Source organism: Herpailurus yagouaroundi, unplaced genomic scaffold (genome assembly GCF_014898765.1).
Source record: "Herpailurus yagouaroundi ecotype Mexico unplaced genomic scaffold, PumYag 162, whole genome shotgun sequence".
Classification (NCBI taxonomy): Eukaryota; Metazoa; Chordata; class Mammalia; order Carnivora; family Felidae; genus Herpailurus; species Herpailurus yagouaroundi.
Window position 1 is genome coordinate 34,998,084 of NW_024412403.1, and position 19,502 is coordinate 35,017,585.

A 19,502-nucleotide genomic window follows, 5' to 3' on the forward strand; every position below is an offset into this window, starting at 1 on the left:
GCAATTGTAAAATGATAGCATTTTAAGAAATGTATATTATGAATGCAATAACCAGAGAACAGTTTTTCTAATCTCCAATTAATAGTGATTTAGAAAATGATCACCATCATCTGAGAAAAAATTCACAAATGCTAACAGTCACTGACTGGTTCAATTTCTCACAGTTTGATTTGCTTCCAATACTTCCAAAAGAGAAATATTATATCCTTGCAGTCATTAAGTGCAGGGAAACCCTTTACATCAATGCCATAATCTGTTTCCCTACAATTTTCCTATAATTTACAGGTTCAACCAATTCTCTCTCCAACTTTTATCAAAATAGGCATGAGTCAAGAGACACTTCTGCCCTTTCAAGGTTTGCCATATACTTACTCTATTACTCTGTGTGTGTAGTTTGGGGAATCATAGAAAATAGGTATAACTAATTAGTGGGACAGCAGGTTAGAACACAATGATTCTGAATTTTTCTAAGCATTTTAAAATTGAAGACCAATCTAAATTTTTCAGTAGCACCAAAGTTGGACAAAAGATTTTCAGTTCCCTTTACCTGAAAAACATTTCTCTGATATAAGATATGGGCTTCTATGCATATCAGAGGATTCTGATAAGTCCAAGTCTCTTGGGAAAGATGCAATGAATCAAGTCAGGCCTAAATAAATGCTGATAGGTCTCTGCCAGTGTGGCACAGTGATATATCAGGACAGGTCACATCAATCTCCTACTTGAATCCTACACAGTTTTGGTATCTGCTCTGCTTGGTGTATAACCTCGTAGGTAATTTCATTAATAAAATACAATGATAACTATAAGCCTATGATTTAGAAACAACCTTACTTTCTGTGATCTTTTGGTGTTTCAGCCACCCCCAATTTGAGAGTAAAACAAAAGGATGATAGAAGAAGTTCAAGGTTTGCAATACATGCATTGAGTTTCCTGTTTTGGCATTTAAGGGTTAAAAAATGATCCAAGAACTCTTACTAAATGATGCTGGTCATTTTATGTAAGGAACTTTATGATGCCAATTCCAGTCACAGAGACCTCTTAACACTATCTGCTCAAAAACCTTCAGTTGATAATTGTATAGTATCATTAACGGGAATATTATGTAATTATATTTTCCACTGCAGTGTTAATTACTACAATGTGTTTATGTTGCTCTAGAGTCCTTGCAGTACAGGCAACATGAGAGAATTACCCCAAGCAAGTGATTTTTCTTAACTATGGCTATTTATGGAATGTTGAGTTTTCTTCTTTATTAGGGTTCTGAGTATGTAAATCAATTTTCTTAGTGGTTAGGAAATGAATACCAATTATACTAAAGGTTTAAGATGATCAGAAGTAATCCTTATGATGAGACAATTACAGACATGAACAGTTTGGGGGCTCTATAATTTAGGGCTAAGTATTGACTCTGTAACTCTCATTTTATAATTTTAATTCTAAAAATAGTTTTGATTCATAGAGCAAGGGAAAAGAAATATGAACATAATTTAAGTAGGTTTATACATAAATGTTTACGTATATTTAAATACAAACAATTGATATTTAAGTACATGTATATAAAACTGTTTAGTAAGCACATCACAGATAATATATGCTGATTAACATATATGATGCTGTTTTAGCCATTAAGCCTTAAGGATTTTGTAGTTAGGATCATATTAAGAACATATGAGACAATGTAATGTATGGCCATGAATTTCATTTTTTCTAGCTATACTTATAGTCAACACCTCAGAAGAAATCAGACTGCCACAGTATAATCCAATTCATTTATTAAGAGGCAAAATGCATGCTAACCTACCCAGTTACTTTGACTACCTTAGTGATTTAATCACTATGCCAACCACTAACATGGCCAAAAAAACCCCAAAAAAACAAAAAACACCCCAAAACCCCACAATGGAGCACACAATTATCTACTATATTATGTCATCTGGGCAAAAGTATTATGTTCTTCTAGGATCACAACTGAGCTACAAAAAGTAATTATATATTTTTGAAAACAGGGTGTCAAAATTAGAATCACAAAATCTTAAAATAATTTTAAATAAAAAAAAGTTTAAAGATTTTCAATATTTACAGCTGAGGAAAAATAAAAGGTACATCTATGCTGAATTCCCTATTTTAACCAAAAGTCTACGTTTGAATTTCCAAATTTAGAATGAGAATAAATAGACTACTTCTTAATAATAAGGAGCCTAACTGGCAAAGTAATAAATGCGAAAACTATTGCCTTACTCAAATTCACCCTTGAGACTACCTGAGTTACTGTAAAGGAAACTAATTCATTTTTGATTCAATAATCTGTTCTTCCATTTGTACCACGGAATTTGAATTTATGAACCAGAGAAGAGCAAGCAAGCCTCCCTGCTCCCACCACACTGGCTGACGTATAAGTAACATCTGAACTCATATAGGTTCCTATATTAGAAACCAAAATACGGAGAAATGATTGTGCTAAAATGGAGTTTCCCAATAATTGTCAGTAAAGCAAATAGAGAAACTCTGCCCTATCACTTCTTGGCATTTGTGAATGCTCTGATCTTAGCAGATATGTTTCAATGGTAGTACACACACGATTCTCCTCCGGCTTCACAGTTTCAACTGATGGAGTACATACAGAAGACGCGGGAATATGGTACCTGCTAATGCTGCAGCATGTATGGCTATTTTAAGATTCCTTCAAGCTCTATTTGTTCCTGTCTTTGAAAACAGATTTGACACTTATTCAGGAGATCCTTTGGATGACTGAGTTTGCAAATTAAGCTTTAGTAAATAAATACTGTGTAGTTGTTGTGATGGACAGAAGTTTCATGGAGAAGGAAAGAAGCCTTCTCTTCTGCCCTTTATTCAAGGCATGTGGGAGGCAAAAGTGATCTCTCACTGGTGGTGGAATGAGACCTGTAGTGCCCATAGTCATGTTCAAGAAACCTGACTGGATCCCAGTACCTATGAACCAGTTTAATAAGGAATTCCATTAAATGAGGCATTCTTAGAATAGGTTTGTCTTTTAATGCATTCCTCTCCCCCCCCCACCCCCCAGCTCTTCAAAGGATAACTCTGGCATGAAGGAACATGTTTTTACTGGATTTTCTAGTCTATTTGGGCTGCTTTATTCTTATATTAAAGCCAGTGTTGTTGAATTCATCTGGACCCTAAAGACATTTAAATGAGTGTTTCCTGAAGCACCGGTAGTCATTGAAAACAAGATGCTGCTGCTGCAAAGACAGAGCTAATCTTTACCTTTTTGACAGAGTTGGAGAATTCTGATATGGGCAGTGGTTAAGCTACGTTCTCACGTGCTTATGTGGGGCTTATGTGATACTTTCCACTCCGCCTGCTAATTTAGAACTGCACACATCTTATTTGGAAGATAAATTCAATTAGTACATGCAAAATAATCTCCTGACTTTTGCTGCCACTGGTCAGTTGGCTTGTTTTAATTATGACAGGATACTTTTGCTCTTACAAAATTGAAAGGATGGCAAGATATTTTCTGCCCATTCTCAAAGATTAGGAGTCCTTGCCTAAGACTATAATTTCCTCCAAATTGGGAGAAGGTCTTATTAACTGCGTGTCCTCAAAGCATCTAGTAACTTGATGTGCTTAAAATACACACAAAGGTAACTGAAGAGCCCTGACAATAATAATCTAAAAATACATGTGCGATAGCATTTTGCAGTTTCTAAAAACCCTGGCCACGGTAATGAATGAGTTTATGCCTCCTAAGAATCTCTTGCTGTAGGGAGGATACCATTACTAATTCTCATTACACAGATGAGGGAAAATGCAGCACAGAGAAGGTTAAATTACTCAAGGTCTCACAGCTAGGAAATGGCAGACAGGGGGCTTGATCCCCAGTTCTCTGCTGAAACATTGTGGTTTTTTCAGTGTGTTACCAGGCCTCTCTCCCCGATAGAACCTCCATTGGATACATTTAGGTAAGCAATTGCATACATTTTGAATCACTGAATTCAAAATTTTAGAATGTTTGCTACATACAAATTTTGCCTGAACTTTTCAAATTCCTTTCAGTCTGGTTTGATTGGTTCAAGTTCAGCGTTGTTACAGTCAGTTGCTGCTTCTCCATGATTCCTCTTTGCAAGCTGAATGATCTTCCCTAATCCCTCAGGGGCCTTTAATTCTTTCGGTTACTGCAGAACTTTAAGATAATTTTACAAATTTATTTCAGAACCTATTTTTTATCAGTCTTTACATGGCAAAACTTAATATTCTGAAAAACTACAATAGTTTTTCTTTGTGGAAAGAATCTGATAGTATCATTAAGCCCTCCCTCTTAAAAATGCATATGTATCTATACTTGTATCTAAAAAGTATCACCACCATCATTGCATACTGTTAGTGTAACACTCAAGTCTCCTGTGGCCATTGAATTTTCCTCAGAGTTAATAATCCACAGCTCAATCTTGCTCATTTCTGCTCTGCTCATTTATTTATGCCACTGTCTTTGACAAGCCAGTCGGCATATAATATGGTGACTTACCAAGTGACATACTTGCACAACTTTAAGAGGTGGGAATATAGTAGAAAAATGAAGGAATTAGGGGTTCCTTATGAATTCTCCTTTTTGACTTATACCTAAATTTTTAAAAAAACAAGAGAATTTAACAGCTATGATAACGCTGTCTATACTTTTGTTAGATATATCCTGGCTTCATAAAAGTGAAACAAATCTTAATCTAAGACCTCTCATGGTGAAAAAATTGCAGATTTGAGCCAGAGAGAGAGAGAGAGAGAGAGCGAGGAAGAGAAAGAGGACAAGAGGGTGAGAGAAAGTAAGAATGAGTTAGAGCTAGCAAAAGCATGAGAGGGAGAGAGGAGGGAGGTATATGACTGGTCAGGAAAAGGAAAAAAAAAAAAAACCAAAACAACATAATGTAGATGTATGGACTTGAGCTTACTACCTGGACACAAAGTAGACAAAGAATTCTTCTTCCAAATCTAGAGAGTTTCTAAATTCTACATTTTTAAAAGAATCTAAACCTAGTAATTTGAAGCAATATTCTTTCAGGTGTTAACAACACAAAGTAAAAATGAGTTTATATAATGTTTTCCTCAGTAATATGAAGAAATAAGAAAATCTTATAATTAGAATGAATTCAGTCTTTAATTGACTACAGGGAAGAAAAAGATATATTTTTTATTTACCCTTTTAAGGTGTTTTAAATTACACTTCATTAGATAGTCAATAATGGAGAATTCTGCTTGATGCAAAATATTACACAGAAAGCAACAACAGAAGGGAAGTAAACTGTTGTATAAAAATAGAAAAAAAATGCCTTCCCCTTATTTTTTGAGGAACATTTTTAATCCTATTAATAAACAAACTTCCCCAATTGTCCACCAAATACCTCCTGCTATTATTTTCCAAAACTGAATTCAGCTCAGTACCACATACACTGCCTCTGAATATTTCAACTCACTTCTTCTCTATCATCCCTGACCCCATTTCTTTTGTTTGTTTGTTTGTTTGCTTTTGTTTTCTCTTTTAGCAGGTCAAAGACTTGTTGTTTCTTTGGATAAAAACATCACCTTAAAAATAAAGGGTTGGGGCACCTGGGTGGCTCAGTTGGTTAAGCGTCTGACTTCAGTTCAGGTCACGATCTCATGCACACGGTTTGTGGGTTCAAGCCCCTAGTCGGGTTGTGGGATGACAGCTGGGAGCCTGGAGCCTGCTTTGGATTGTGTCTCCCTCCCTCTCTGCCCCTCCCCCATACACACACACTCTCTCTCTCAAAAATAAACATTAAAAAAAAATAAATGGTAAAATTGAAATGCAATGAAAAGATCTTAAAAAGCTTACTTACCAAAAGAGAACAGGGACGTTCATTATGTTTAAAAGGTTGAGAGAAAAACTCGGTACTATGGTCCAGTCTCTGGTGCCCTCCATACTCTGCTGCATCTGTATCTAGCACAATTCTGAATGTAAAGCTTTTAAGGAATCACAATGGTTCAGTGGTTAAATGAGACATTATAAAACACGTTCTGAGACGGCAATTTAAAAGCGAGTATTCTGAACACTGTTAAATCATGATTTGTGTTATATATGCACTTCTTTTCTAATAATTCAGAGATTCTTATGTTTGAAAGGGGCGCTGGAGACTATCTGGTCCACACACCCATTTGATCCTTGCTATCCTATCACAGCTTATCACATGATCATCCAGCCTGGGACACACTATACATCTTAACAGAGAATCTACTTTTCTCTTAATGTGACCTATTCTATTCATTAGGAATTCACCTCTTTAGTAAGTGGAGATTTTTGACTCCTTGGGACTTTTCAATCCAGAAAAGCCATAGAGAACAGATTCAAAATGCAGTAACCTTTCAAATATTTAATAATAGTTATGCTATCTCCATGTATCCTCTGCATCTATTACTAAATACATACTAAATACAATCTCAGAACCTTTAATACTTCCTCATTTGAAATGTGTTTTTACGCATTCCCCATCTCTGAATTCATTCCAGTTCTAGATCCTGGTTATCGAAGTGAGGAACACAAAAGTGAACCAAGTGTCCACATGTGTCTGAAGATGCAGAACTAAGCAGGCCTCCTGTGCACACAAAGGATCTCGTAAACATACTCCCCGCCCATGCTACAGGTACATTCATGTTGCCATCCTGTGTTCTGCTCCAGTGTAACATCCGATTTTTCATGCTGAGCTATTAGATATGTTTCATTATTGTCTTTGCAACAAAGTAAAAGCTACGGCTATTATGTTCAAATTTATGATCAGATTTTCATTAAAAAGTATGACACGGGGGTGCCTCGGTGGCTCAGTCTGTTGAGCGTCAGGCTTTGGCTCAAGTCATGACCTCACGGTTTGTGACTCTGAGCCCTGCATCGGACTCTGTGCTGTCATGCAGAGCCTGCTTCAGATCCTCTGTCCCCCTCTCTGACTGCCTCTCCCCTGCTTATGCTCTTTCTCTCTCAAAAACAAATAAAAAAAAAACATTTTAAAAATATATCACATTAAAAGCACATGTGGGTGACAAACAATGATCATAATTTCTTGCTTCGGGAACCTCTGCCTGGGTAAGAGATGCGGAAGAATTCACTAAAGTAACTGTTGCTGGGAGGGGTGGCTGCATTTCATTCAATCTAGGTCAGCCTGCTCTGACTCAAATTCAAACTGATAATCAGATTATTGGCATTTAATGAGAGAGGAACAGAGAAAGAACAATTGGTTGAGATTCAAAAGATGACAATTGGGCACAGGCACATTCTAAAGTCACTCAGTACATCTGAAAATGACTTGAGCACACCATATCACTTAATGGCAAAACACAGCGAAATTAAATAACTGGAGACATTGTAAATAAATGGAGCCTTGTGGAATGAAAGGAACTATTAAATTTAAAGTTTAGCTTTTGCTCATCCTAGTTCATTAAATACTTTACAAATCCTCAAAAAACAAAAAGAAGAAAAACAAGTACAATTTTAGAGAATAACGTCCTAGAATACTTTAAAAACTTTTGTAACAGAGTATCAATTATTAGATTACTAGTTAAAATTACATTATTATTGGTAGTAGTGTCTGCAGACAGAAAGTATCTCACCAAAAGCAGGGGTTCCCATTGAGTGGGCTGATATTCACTGGTAGCTGTGTTATTATAAGGATCTCATTGAATGAGTAATTACATTACTAGAAGGGACTGGGGATCTATATTTGCTTCAGACGTTGTCTGAAGACTACATTATATTATTACATACATCTGATACTGTATTTCAAATAATATGTATTTTTTGATTAATAAAATGCAGATGCATTTAAAAAGTCATAGGACTTAGAGTAAGGTTTTGCTTATATATATTTTTTTCAATCAAGGATGCTGAAAGAACAATTGTTATAAAATAATCCATTTCTTTTTGACACTGAAAGGGATCATCACACTCAAAATGGCTGGAATCTACTCACTTAATATATATAATTTGTAGCTATAAAGCAAAAGCTTACAAAAGCCATAATACAACTTTCAAAACATCAGTTTGGACCTGTTTCTCTGATCTATAATTTAAAGGAAACATTCTGCTGTGGCCACTTTTGGAATTACCCAGCCCTGTGTCCATATTACTCAGGGAATACAATAACGTCCTTTGGGAAAGCAACCCTTAAACTCCAGAAATGACAATAATTTAAAACACTAGATTAATAATAATTGTGGAAGAGTCTTAGAATTGTGAATTACTACCCACATACTATTCAAGAATTAAGAAACCCATCTTTTAAGGATGGTGCCTAGAAGGACAACAAACAAAAGCAGTTATTTGAGCAACTGGGTTGATTGACTCTTGTGCTCTCACTTAGGCATTTCCATACTCCTTCTTCCTCACATGCACATGCATATGCACACACACATGCACAAACACATGTGACAGGGCACTCATACAGCACCAGTATCCCTGCAAACCCCCATCATCCACTAAAGAACATCTCTCTGAAAACATAACTCAGAGCCAATGTACACTTATTTAAAATTATTTTTTAAATATGGCTTCCAATTCCAAATCCACAGGATACTCTCAGCAGGCCTTCTTTCATTCATAGCTACCTCCCAACACTGAACAGAATATCTTTTCTTAAAAGCTTCTCAATACATCTTTGAAACATTCAGGACAATTCTGATTCACCAAAAAAGGCCAAATTACATATCTTATATTTTTGTATTAAAGGAAAGTAGAAGAAGTTCTCTTTACTCTCCCACTAACTTACTGAATACACACAATGTATAAGGCACTGTGCATGATAAAAAAATGACTAAGATATAGTCTTAGTTTACACACAACTTGCAGCCTGTAAGGAGAGACATTACATGCACATGAAATGTCTATAAATAAAGCAGAAAGCAATATGCAATGAGAAGTAGAGCCAAGGAGGAAAGGTAGGATTGATTGTCTGTCTATAATGGGTTTTGAAAGCCGGGCTAGACTGTTAAGATTCAGTTTGGTAATTAAGTATGAGAATGTTGAAGCCTGGTGAGAAAGAGTTTGACAATTAAGAAAATTAACCTAGAGGTCAGGGTAGAATAAGACGGACAAAGGAAAGACCAGGTCAGAGAGAACACTCAGGAGTCTTACAAGGGTCCAAAAATAGTAGTATGGTTAAACCTGGAGAGAAGGAATGGAGAGGCATAGATATATCAATGAGATTTTGAATAGAAATATAAGGACACTGATGCACAATTTGGGGAGACAAAAGTAGAAGGGGAGAATGTGTGTGTCCAGAAACATGCCACCAGTTTAGTAGCAGAGCTGGGATGAATACACCAGTCGAATGTAATCTAATTACCTTACTCTCTACATCGGGGCATCTATTTTATACAGAGAAGCAGGCAGAATCATTTTGTAAACTGTTTCTTGTTTAATTCTAAAGGTGAGATTCTAAGGATAAAGTGACCAGAATGAATAGGATATGAAAGGAATAAAAATTTAAAAAGCAGATAAAGTGATATTCATCGAAATGATTAGTCTAATTCAATTTAAAAGATTGATGTTAAAAGACTGAATTCTTAACATTCCTTATGGTGTCTGAATATCTGACATTTATTGTATTTGTTCTAGATCCATCTTTATTCATTAGGTTCGTTCAGTCATTTTATTGGTGAATACAAAATATTGGACCGAAAACTTTACCTTGCTCAATTTGGCAAATTACAGTAGGAAAAAAAAAATGATAGAATGATGGAATTATTTTATGAAGATTTTTCTAAAAAAGAGATCAAATAGGTCCCTATCCATTTGAATGTCATTTAAAAATATTATGATTTCTTCTTATTTTAAATTCAATAGCTTCCTAAGTATTTGATGTATCTATCAACAGGTTGACATAGATAAGTTTTAAGCTTTATTGTATAATCTATGTCCTTAAATTTGAACCAAGAAAGAGCCATGTTCTGGAGACCTGTACTAATAAGATTAAAGAAGAGTGAGGGCATGAAGACTCTTAAATTCAATGGCTCTTCAAATACTTCAAAAGCTGCTGTGTTTGCTCAGCCACTTGATAAAGTGTCTGTTCAAAGTATAAGGATTTTGATGTAAGAAGTACTATCATTTATATCATTCTGTACTAAACTCACTTCACTCCTGCTGATGATGCTAAGGAAATTTATGGTAAGGTACAACCCCCAAGGTTTCAAACTGAGCAACAATGAAAGGGGCTCTTCAGTCACTAGGTGACCATAAACATGGCAAAGATGGTAAGTTACCATATATCTTTACATCTAAGCCATCATCAATTTTAAGATGAATTATTTTATATATCCCCAATAAAGAGAGAGAAAAAAATCACTACCATGGCATTTATTGTAGGACATACCCCAATGGAAGACATGCTAAAATGTGGAAAAAAATGCACCCCTTAGAATATATGCATTTATTATGTTATTTTCAGATCTGATTCTTTAATCAACCCACCCACATTATTACAGCTGCAATAACTTCTGGGAGCTCAATGATCCCAGGAGAGAGAATCTACGTCAAAGGCAGGAAACATCCTGTAAGAAATTTAAGGAATTGTGAACAAACATCTGGTAGAGTAAGAACAGGTGCTGGAAAGCAAAGACAAGTTTATATTTTTAACAGCCTAAAAATAACTACCAGCACAGGACTTGGCACAGTGTTCTAACATAATCCTCCCATTTTTATGTTTCATGAATTTAATTTTTTTATTGCCAGCTACATTCCACAAAATCTTCAGTTACACCTGTTGACCATCTTAAATAGACGTCCCTTTATTTTATAAATATTGCTAAATTGAGCCGAGGCAATACTCTGGGTCATACATTACAACTTTTATTTGCTGTCTCTGGTCTTGTTCCAAATACAAAACTAGCAAAGACTTGTGATGTGTAGTTATGTATATTATTAATCTGTATGTGTGTTAATGTGAGGTGTGTGTGTGTGTGTGTGTGTGTGTGTGTGATTTAGGCAGTCCCACAATTAATTCTGTGACCTTAAATATATATTAACTTAAAAATTCATTGTTGAAAAGGAATTTTGGTATTTTAATTATTTTTTCAAAACTATTTTACGGCAATGTGGCATTTATGACTATATTACTTTTGATGGAAAATATCCATTTAATTTTTTTTCTTTTCTTTAGTTTAAAAATCCCCAAAGATTATATTTCTAAAACAAAATTAAAACAGGGAGAAATGTGAAATACATAAAGGAATTTACTATTGAATATAACCAAAGTATATTTTAAGATACAATAAATGCCACAACACAGCGTCTCTCTAAGGTAACCATCTTTTTTTTGTTTAACTCTAATTAGTTCATATTAAAGTTTTGGTATCTGTAAAAAGCACCATCTTCATGCATGAGCTACACATAAGCATTCAAGTTTGTGAGCACTGTCTTCATTAAAAGTTTAAATGACAACCACATGTTTTAATTAAGTACAAAATATATTTCTAGTATATTTTAGGATGTGCTCATTTCATCAACAATAGGTTTCTGCAATTAACTACAATTCCTTCAAGTGTACTTCCTTGGCTGTAAAATTTTTAGAAACTGTATAATGCAGAATAGCAAATAAAACAAACTCAAAGGATGAGGGGCTCAAATACGATCTACCATATTAATTAATGGAGTGCTATGCTTTTTGAGATAAATTTTCATGCAAATTATTAGTTTATTCTTCAGCATGCATGCTTATAATGACACACATCAGTAAATAGCAAATTGAATGATAATACCAAGTATTGTGTGTCACATATCTCTCTATGCAAACAGGAAAATTATTCTAAATACTTTACAGAATACTTCGACTGACCTAACTAGGAACTTTTTATTTGTCTTGGAAGATTATATAACTTGATATAAAAAATGTCATTGTTTCTCAATAACTCAAGAAAGAATAATAATGAAAAAATATGCCCACAGTTAAAGTCTAATAATGAAAAAAAATATGCCCATACTTCTATCCTAACCATCCTCTAAAATTGTTGCTTTTTGTCTGTGACATTAAGGATTACCCAAAGAACTTGTAAATTCAATTATTTGATGAAGCAATAGCAATTATTTAGAATTGAAAAAGAAAAAAATAAGATTTTTATTCACCTTATAACCACATACTTTGTCATCTAAATGAGTTTTGACCATGCAGATTCAACATTTTTTACAAACACATTGTGCTTTTGAACTCAAAATAATTTTGACTTAGGCTATAAAGAAACACCTTTTCCCAAACTTACTTAATACAGCCTTCAATGGAATCCAATGAAATATACATAAATGGAAAAGATAATTGGAAACTTCAAAGTCCCTGAAAAATAATGACAATTATAAGCAGTAAGTAAGTGTCATCTGTGCTGCCTTGCAGACAGACTGGGATAGGAGAAATCATCCTTTAAGAGTAAAATATGGTGGGTTCATCCACATGCTTTGGGGACCAACAATTACTTTCGAATCCCAATTCTGGCAATTGCTAACTGTGTGTCTCTAAGAAAGTTACAGAACTTCCTAGAGGCTCAGTTTCTCATTGGTAAAACAGAGGTGCCATATCAGAGGCTGAGAAGATTCACTGAAGCAATGTATAACCAGTGCTTAACATTGTGTCTAGTGTTGGGGAAGATTCTCAAATGATTAGCTGCTGTTTATATTATTATTACAGACCCCGGACCATTTAAACTGATGTCATAACAGATGAAAAATGTAAAGAGGGTCTATTCATTCTCTATCTTACTTTATACACCCAGTTTGGCCTCTTCTTCCTTAATGACATTTACTTTCATGCCCTTACTCCCTTGACTGTGTTCTCACTAGAATTCTAACACTTTTCCTGTTATATAGAAATTTAATATTAAGGATTAGTAAGACAGTACATCAATCTCTTTGAGAACTAGATACCTTTTTAAATTTTCAGGTTTTTTAAAATTTTTTATAGGCTTTTAAATATGTTTACTTATTTTCAGAGACAGAGAGAGGAAACACACACACACACACACAAGCAGGGAGGCGCAGAGAAGGAGAGAGAGAATCCAAAGCTGGCTTCATGCTGTCAGCGCCGAGCCCAACGTGGGGCTTGATCTCATGAAGCTTGCAGTCATGACCTGAGCTGAAATCAAGAGTCAGATGCTCATCAACTGAGCAACCCTGATGCTCTGAAGTTTTATTTTTTTTAAAGAAAAGTTATCCTCAAGCTTCTGAGAAAGATTGGGAAACTACTCTGAATACTCTAACTGAAAACTAGCACCTCCCTATGCCCTCCTGTTCATGTTCTAGTTTTTCACCATACCATTATCAACCTTTAATATACTATAAGCTTAACTATTTCATTTTTCTACCTTTCTTTATTAAAATGCAATATCTTTAAGGGATTTCTGTCTTTACCCACTCCTCTCCTTACTTTCCTACTACCTAAGGCCTGGATTAATACCTGACATATTTATTGAATGGATTTTCTTTTCATTATTGGAATATAATTTACATCCTCCTTGGGTTTTGATCTATGAGTGTTTTTGCCAAACCTGGTGAAATAATTTAATACTACTCTGGTTATTAAAAAAAAAAAAAAAAAAAACAAAAACCCAACCTTGATTTTCTTTCATTGTGTTATAGAGTTAATATTTCAGATCTGTACAATATCTCCTCTAATACAATCCCATTTCATTATCTACAAAGTTTTACTTGGACATTTTAAAAGATTTATTTCCTTCTTTTTGGAGCAGTCACAATAGTAAAATAAATGCATGTCAGATTGAGCTAGTTAATTCTTAAAGTGATTGGTATGCCCTGGAGACAGCCATTTTATATAATTGTTAGTTTAAGTGGATGATTGATTACATATTTACTAAAGTCAGCATATAAAGACCTGTATTATCAACTTGACTGGTTAGCTTTCTTTATACAGATGACTGAACTTAAGCATAGAACATTAAAATGACTAGCCAAAAACCATACATATACATACATACATTAATACATGTATGTTTGTATATAAAACATAAAAAAATACATACAAAATAATTTGGCATGGCCAGGGTAGACACATAGGTATAATATGTTCTACCACTCTATCACCATTGCTACTGAAAGACTGAAAAGTGTATGAACATTAAAATACTTCAACATTTGAAAGCTGATTATTTAGCATTGGTAGTAAACATTTTTTTCTTTATTTGAAGTTATAACTTATGTGTGTAGCTAATGTATATTCCTCTTTCTCTTGTAGGTTTCAGACCAAATAGAAAATCATAATACCCTGGGGCTCACTCAGTGCTTTAGAAAACTAAATGAGAATGGGTTGAGCTAGTTTCCCTAGAAAAACTGTAAAGAAAAGCCTGCAGGCCTGTGTGTGTGTGTGAACGTGTGTGTGCGCATGTGTGTGTGCGTGGGCATGTACCCATACGTGCCCCATCACTCCCCGTTATTCCTGAGCACTTCTGGGCACTCAGCCCATAACTATCATAACTGTATCTAGATTGATGACTGTAAGGGAAAAGATTTGAAGTAAACATTTCCCCACAGGCACTAAAAAAATGAGTGACACAGCTTTAAACACACACACATGTGACTGCTAATAAATACATTTTCCAGGGACATAATGAATCTGATACAGTAGTTTGCAATCATCTTTAAAACAGTCATATTGGTTACTCTTACTAGGTAGACATTCAAAATAATACAAGCAAAGAGCAAAGCTGAGAAGTTATTTCCGCAAAGTGCTTGCTTGTACAATTCAAAATGAAATAACAAATGTTTTGGTATGATAGTCAGACATGGGAATGAATTATATAATTCCAATGAACAAAATTTCTGGCAGGTTTTGAATCAAATGTAGATTTAATTATTTTTTCATAGTTATTTCACAAATGTGAGCTTTATTTGCAGTATCCAATTATTATTAAAATTCCAAAGTGATGACACTATTATGGTCATGAGAGAGTTAACCGAATGCAGTAATGTGATTCCGTATACCCTTTAGGTACATTGAGGCAGCCAGTAGACAAAATGTCACCAGGAGTGAATTTCCTACATTCAAAATTATTAAGGTAAGAAAAGGAAATATATACAATTACATGCTTCTAATATAAATCTACACAGAAGCTCATCTCCCTAAATCTGTCCAAGACTGTGTCTCTTGTGTGTGGCTAAAACAAATCAGAACTCCCATGCTGTAAACCTGTGCCGGTGATATGGAGCTCCCATGCATGTCATAACTTCCACCACTCGGGGAAGAACAGGAGCAACAGATTATCAGGAAAGCTGATGAAAGCAGACCTCTTATCCTTCACTTCTTTGTAAGTGTCTTCTTCTGTTCTATGGGATGCTTAATCCTCAAACCCTTTTATTCTTCAGTATCCTTCAGGATCTACACTTTCCCAGTCAGCACTTGAAGCTGAAATATACGTAGGTTTATATCTTGGTTTAATAAAAAAAAAAAAAAAAAATGAGTAGTCATTTTTTTTTCTTAAGAAAGTTATTTTACCCCTAGAAAAGTTTACTTTTAAAATGAGTATATTTGTTTAAAAAAATCCTATTTAAACTGATCTGTGTTTGAGTATGTTAGAAACTAGGATAGTTTAACACTGTGGAAAAATGACATTTAGTCAGGGTTACCATTAACTCTTACAAAGAAATGCAAAGAAAACATAAAATTATAAGTAATTAGTGAGACACCCTTTACTGATTTTAATGGCATTTTGACAGGGCAACAAAAAAAGTGAATTATCTGGTGCCCATATGAAAGACTGCTGAAATTAAGGGAAGTAGATTTAAATCACATTTATTCACTTAACTAGGAATATGATCTTGTGAAAGTTATAAATCTTTCTAGTGCTCATATTTAGGTTGAGGATAAGAGAAGTCAAGGTGAATAAAAGCATTCACACACTGTAAAGTGTTATGCAGATTTAATTTTTGGTACTAATTTAGAAACCATGTCCTAAAATATATCTTCTAACCCAACCAATTTTATCTAATTTCAATGGGCTGAACCAGGTCATGCTAGGCTTCTTCTACCTCTCAAAAATCTATGCTTCTATGCTGCTTGGTATTTCCCAGTGGTCATTAAATACCACTGAACTATAGTCGATGTAGGGTACACCTCAGCATAGGAGGGGTGATTAGGGACCATCTTCACAGGGTTGAAGCTCTGAGCGTGTGTGAGTTCTTCAAAGGAAGAGCGCAAAGAAGGAAATAAAATAAAAACTTGGATTTGGACCTGAGGAAACAATAGCACAAAGTGGGTACAGAGGAGAGGGGAATCAAGACAATGCTGCAGCAGATGGAAAAATGGAGTGGGAAAGAAAGGTGAGCCAATGATGACAGAATGTGGAGAGGATTTAGCCAGGAGAAGACTGAATTCCAGGATGGTAAAAACATAGAAATCAGCTTGTGGCAGTGAACTGGGGAGCAGGAAATGAACAAAGTAGGACGTGACAATGTAGATGACAGAGGGGATTTGTAGCTACTTCTCTCATCCTTTCCTTTCCTTCTTTTTAAAAAAAAATACATTTAATTTTTTAAATTAATTTTATTTTATTTGAGAGAGAGAGAGAGAGAGAGAGAGAGAAAGAAAGAGAGAGAGAGAGGGCATGCACAGGTGGGGGACAGGGAGAGAGAGAATCGTAAGCAGGTTCCACACTCAGCATGGAGCACAGTGTGAAGCCTGATGAGAAGCCTGATGGAGGGCTTGATTCTACAACCCTGGGATCATGGCCTGAGCTGAAATCAAGAGTCAGATACTCAACCGACTGAGCCACCCAGGCACCCCACCTTTCCTTCTTTTTATGATCAAATTTCTAATGCATTTTTAGGTCAACGATGATGCCAGTAATGTTGGCTATAGCAGGTAACACTGAGCTCATGGCACGTGGAGGACACTATCACTAAGCCTTTCACATGCATTAATGCATTTAATTCTGACAATAATTCCACAAGTAGGTGTTTTAAAGATGAGGAAACCAAGAAACAGTGAGGTTACTTTCATAACACGGATAAGCTGCGGGGAGAACTTGAATGCTTAGACAGTCTTATTCTACCTTCAGAGCACAAGGTTTTAACCACTATTCTAGTAATAAGAACAAATGTCTCTACATCTGCAAATATAAGAACTGGAAATACAACTACTGAGCCATTGGGAGATAAAAATGTTACAGTAAGAGAACAAACTGAAGAAAATAATGTTTCAGAATCAGAAAAGAGGGCTACCATCAGACAAACATATTTTTCGTGTTTTCCTTAGCTAGGAAGAAAGACAGAGTGTTGAAAGGGAAGGTACTAAAGGGAAAATAATTGACTATCTCTAAATATAAACTGATGGAGAAAAAAAAATTACAGTAATGTTTATAATTTTACAGACAAAATAATTTTCTGTCTTAATGCTCCTGTAATGAAACACTTATTGTGCACCAGTAAAAGGTAATATGATTGCATTTCATTAAGCTATACGTTAATTAAATAATTATTCTCAGTAACATCTAAAGAATATTTTCCTTATTCAATAATTAATACCATATAGCAACCAAAAAGAATCAATTAATTTCACAAATAAACCTCACATACATAATAGGAATCATTTAGATATTTTCCCACCATTCGGCCAACAAATACTATATTAATAGAATTAGAAATGGTTTTTACACATGGTTGTAACTGAAGCCACTGTTTCCAAGAACACACTGTGTATACCTCTACTTTTGCCACTCTTCTCTGGAGAAACAGAAACTCTTCTTTCAGTGGTGGCATCCATCTATTTAATAAATACATTAATTGTAGTGAACCAGTAATTGTATCACGGTTTAATTTTAAGAAACCTCTAGAGTATTCAGGTAGCATTTTCACATATAAATGAAACACTGACTATTCAACTTGATCCTGTGAGATTCTCAGAACAGCTTAACAGAAAATGATGAAAATGAAAATACCTCACTTATATAAAATCTAAACAGCATTCTGGCATACAGGAGGTATTTTACTGAAACAAACAAACAAACAAACAAAAACAAAAGCAAAAAAGCTAATTTCTACTGAGATCCAGAAGGAAACGTAATTTAAAATTCAGTATTAGAAATCTATTTTAGACACAGGATGTTCTCTTAAAAAAAAAAAAATAACTGGCATCAGATATAAAGAAAGGTGATGAATACAATTATACAACTTTTTTTTTTTTAAGTAGTAGAGAACCATCTGTTTTGGACTACTTACTTCAATACAGGACTATTTTATTTTTTTTTTTAATTTTTTTTCAACGTTTTTATTTATTTTTGGGACAGAGAGAGACAGAGCATGAACGGGGGAGGGGCAGAGAGAGAGGGAGACACAGAATCGGAAACAGGCTCCAGGCTCTGAGCCATCAGCCCAGAGCCCGACGCGGGGCTCGAACTCACGGACCGCGAGATCGTGACCTGGCTGAAGTCGGACGCTTAACCGACTGCGCCACCCAGGCGCCCCGTTTACAGGACTATTTTAAAAGAAAGGTTAGACATGGAATTTTTCAGGCCAATTTTTTCTTTTTAGATTTTCTCCTTCTATGGTTGCAATGCTGTTCCCTATGAAAGGAAAAGGTTTACTAAGTGAGATAATAAGTGTAAAGTATTTGCAAAGTGCACTGTACATAGGAAGTTTATAAGGGAGGGTAGATCTTATCATGAAAGTCTGTTCAGCAAATATTCGGACAATATACTCTAGTGTGTTAATTTTGAATATTACAAAATCATGATGTATCTTCTTGACAATATTTGATCAAGTTTCCCTTTATACCATTTAATATCTACTTTAAGGGAAAAGCAATAAATTCTAGTTAACTTTTGTGTTTTAATTATTTAATTAAAGAACTCCAGGGGTTCTTTTGCTATTAGGTAGCTGTTATCTTCCATCCATCCATCTATCCATTCATCCATATGTCTGTCCATCCACCCAGCTATCCAACACCCATCCAGCCATCCACTTCTGTCTGCCCATCCTTCTACTCACCATTATCCATCCATCCAACAAAAATTTAGCTTTATGTGTACCCAATACATTTTCAAAAAAACTTAAAACATTTCTTTATTTATTTTGAGAGACAGCACGAGCGGGATAGGAACAGAGAGAAAGGGGAGAGAGAGAATCTCAAGCAGGCTCTGTGCTGTCAGCTCAACCCCACAAACTGTCAGATAATATGACCTGAGCTGAAACCAAGAGTTGGGGGCTTAACTGCCTGAGTCACCCAGGCGCTCCGAGTACCTAATACGTTTTAGCTAAAGATATAATTGCTAATGTGCGGATAAAACTCAGTCTTACATGTATCTTGGCATCAATTTCCACATACTAGTACCTTTTTTTACAGATTAGTAACCATAATCAACCTGGGCACACATGTTTTTCTGCCCATTAGCAATACAATTATTAGGTAAGTATGTATTGTTTTTAAAGGTTATAACAATGTTTCTGATTTCTTTCTCCCCCACAAATGGACAAGAAATAGAGGACAGAAATCTTGACTGAGCTATTGTTAGATGAATTTCTGGAACCAGAGGAGACC

At 35.0% G+C, this 19,502-nt stretch overlaps 1 protein-coding gene across 3 annotated transcripts in view; it reads right to left on the bottom strand.

Moving 5' to 3' along the window:
• GBE1 (1,4-alpha-glucan branching enzyme 1) overlaps positions 1 to 19,502 on the bottom strand; it is a 289,276-nt gene that overhangs the window by 24,156 nt on the left and 245,618 nt on the right. For all 3 annotated transcript variants that reach the window (XR_005793231.1, XM_040484218.1, XM_040484217.1), the window contains exon 15: positions 5,832 to 5,949. Coding sequence is in view for 2 of the 3 variants with exons in the window: in XM_040484218.1 (XP_040340152.1) it covers positions 5,832 to 5,949 (118 nt within the window). In the remaining variant the exon portion in view is untranslated. The remainder of the gene's footprint in view (positions 1 to 5,831; positions 5,950 to 19,502) is intronic.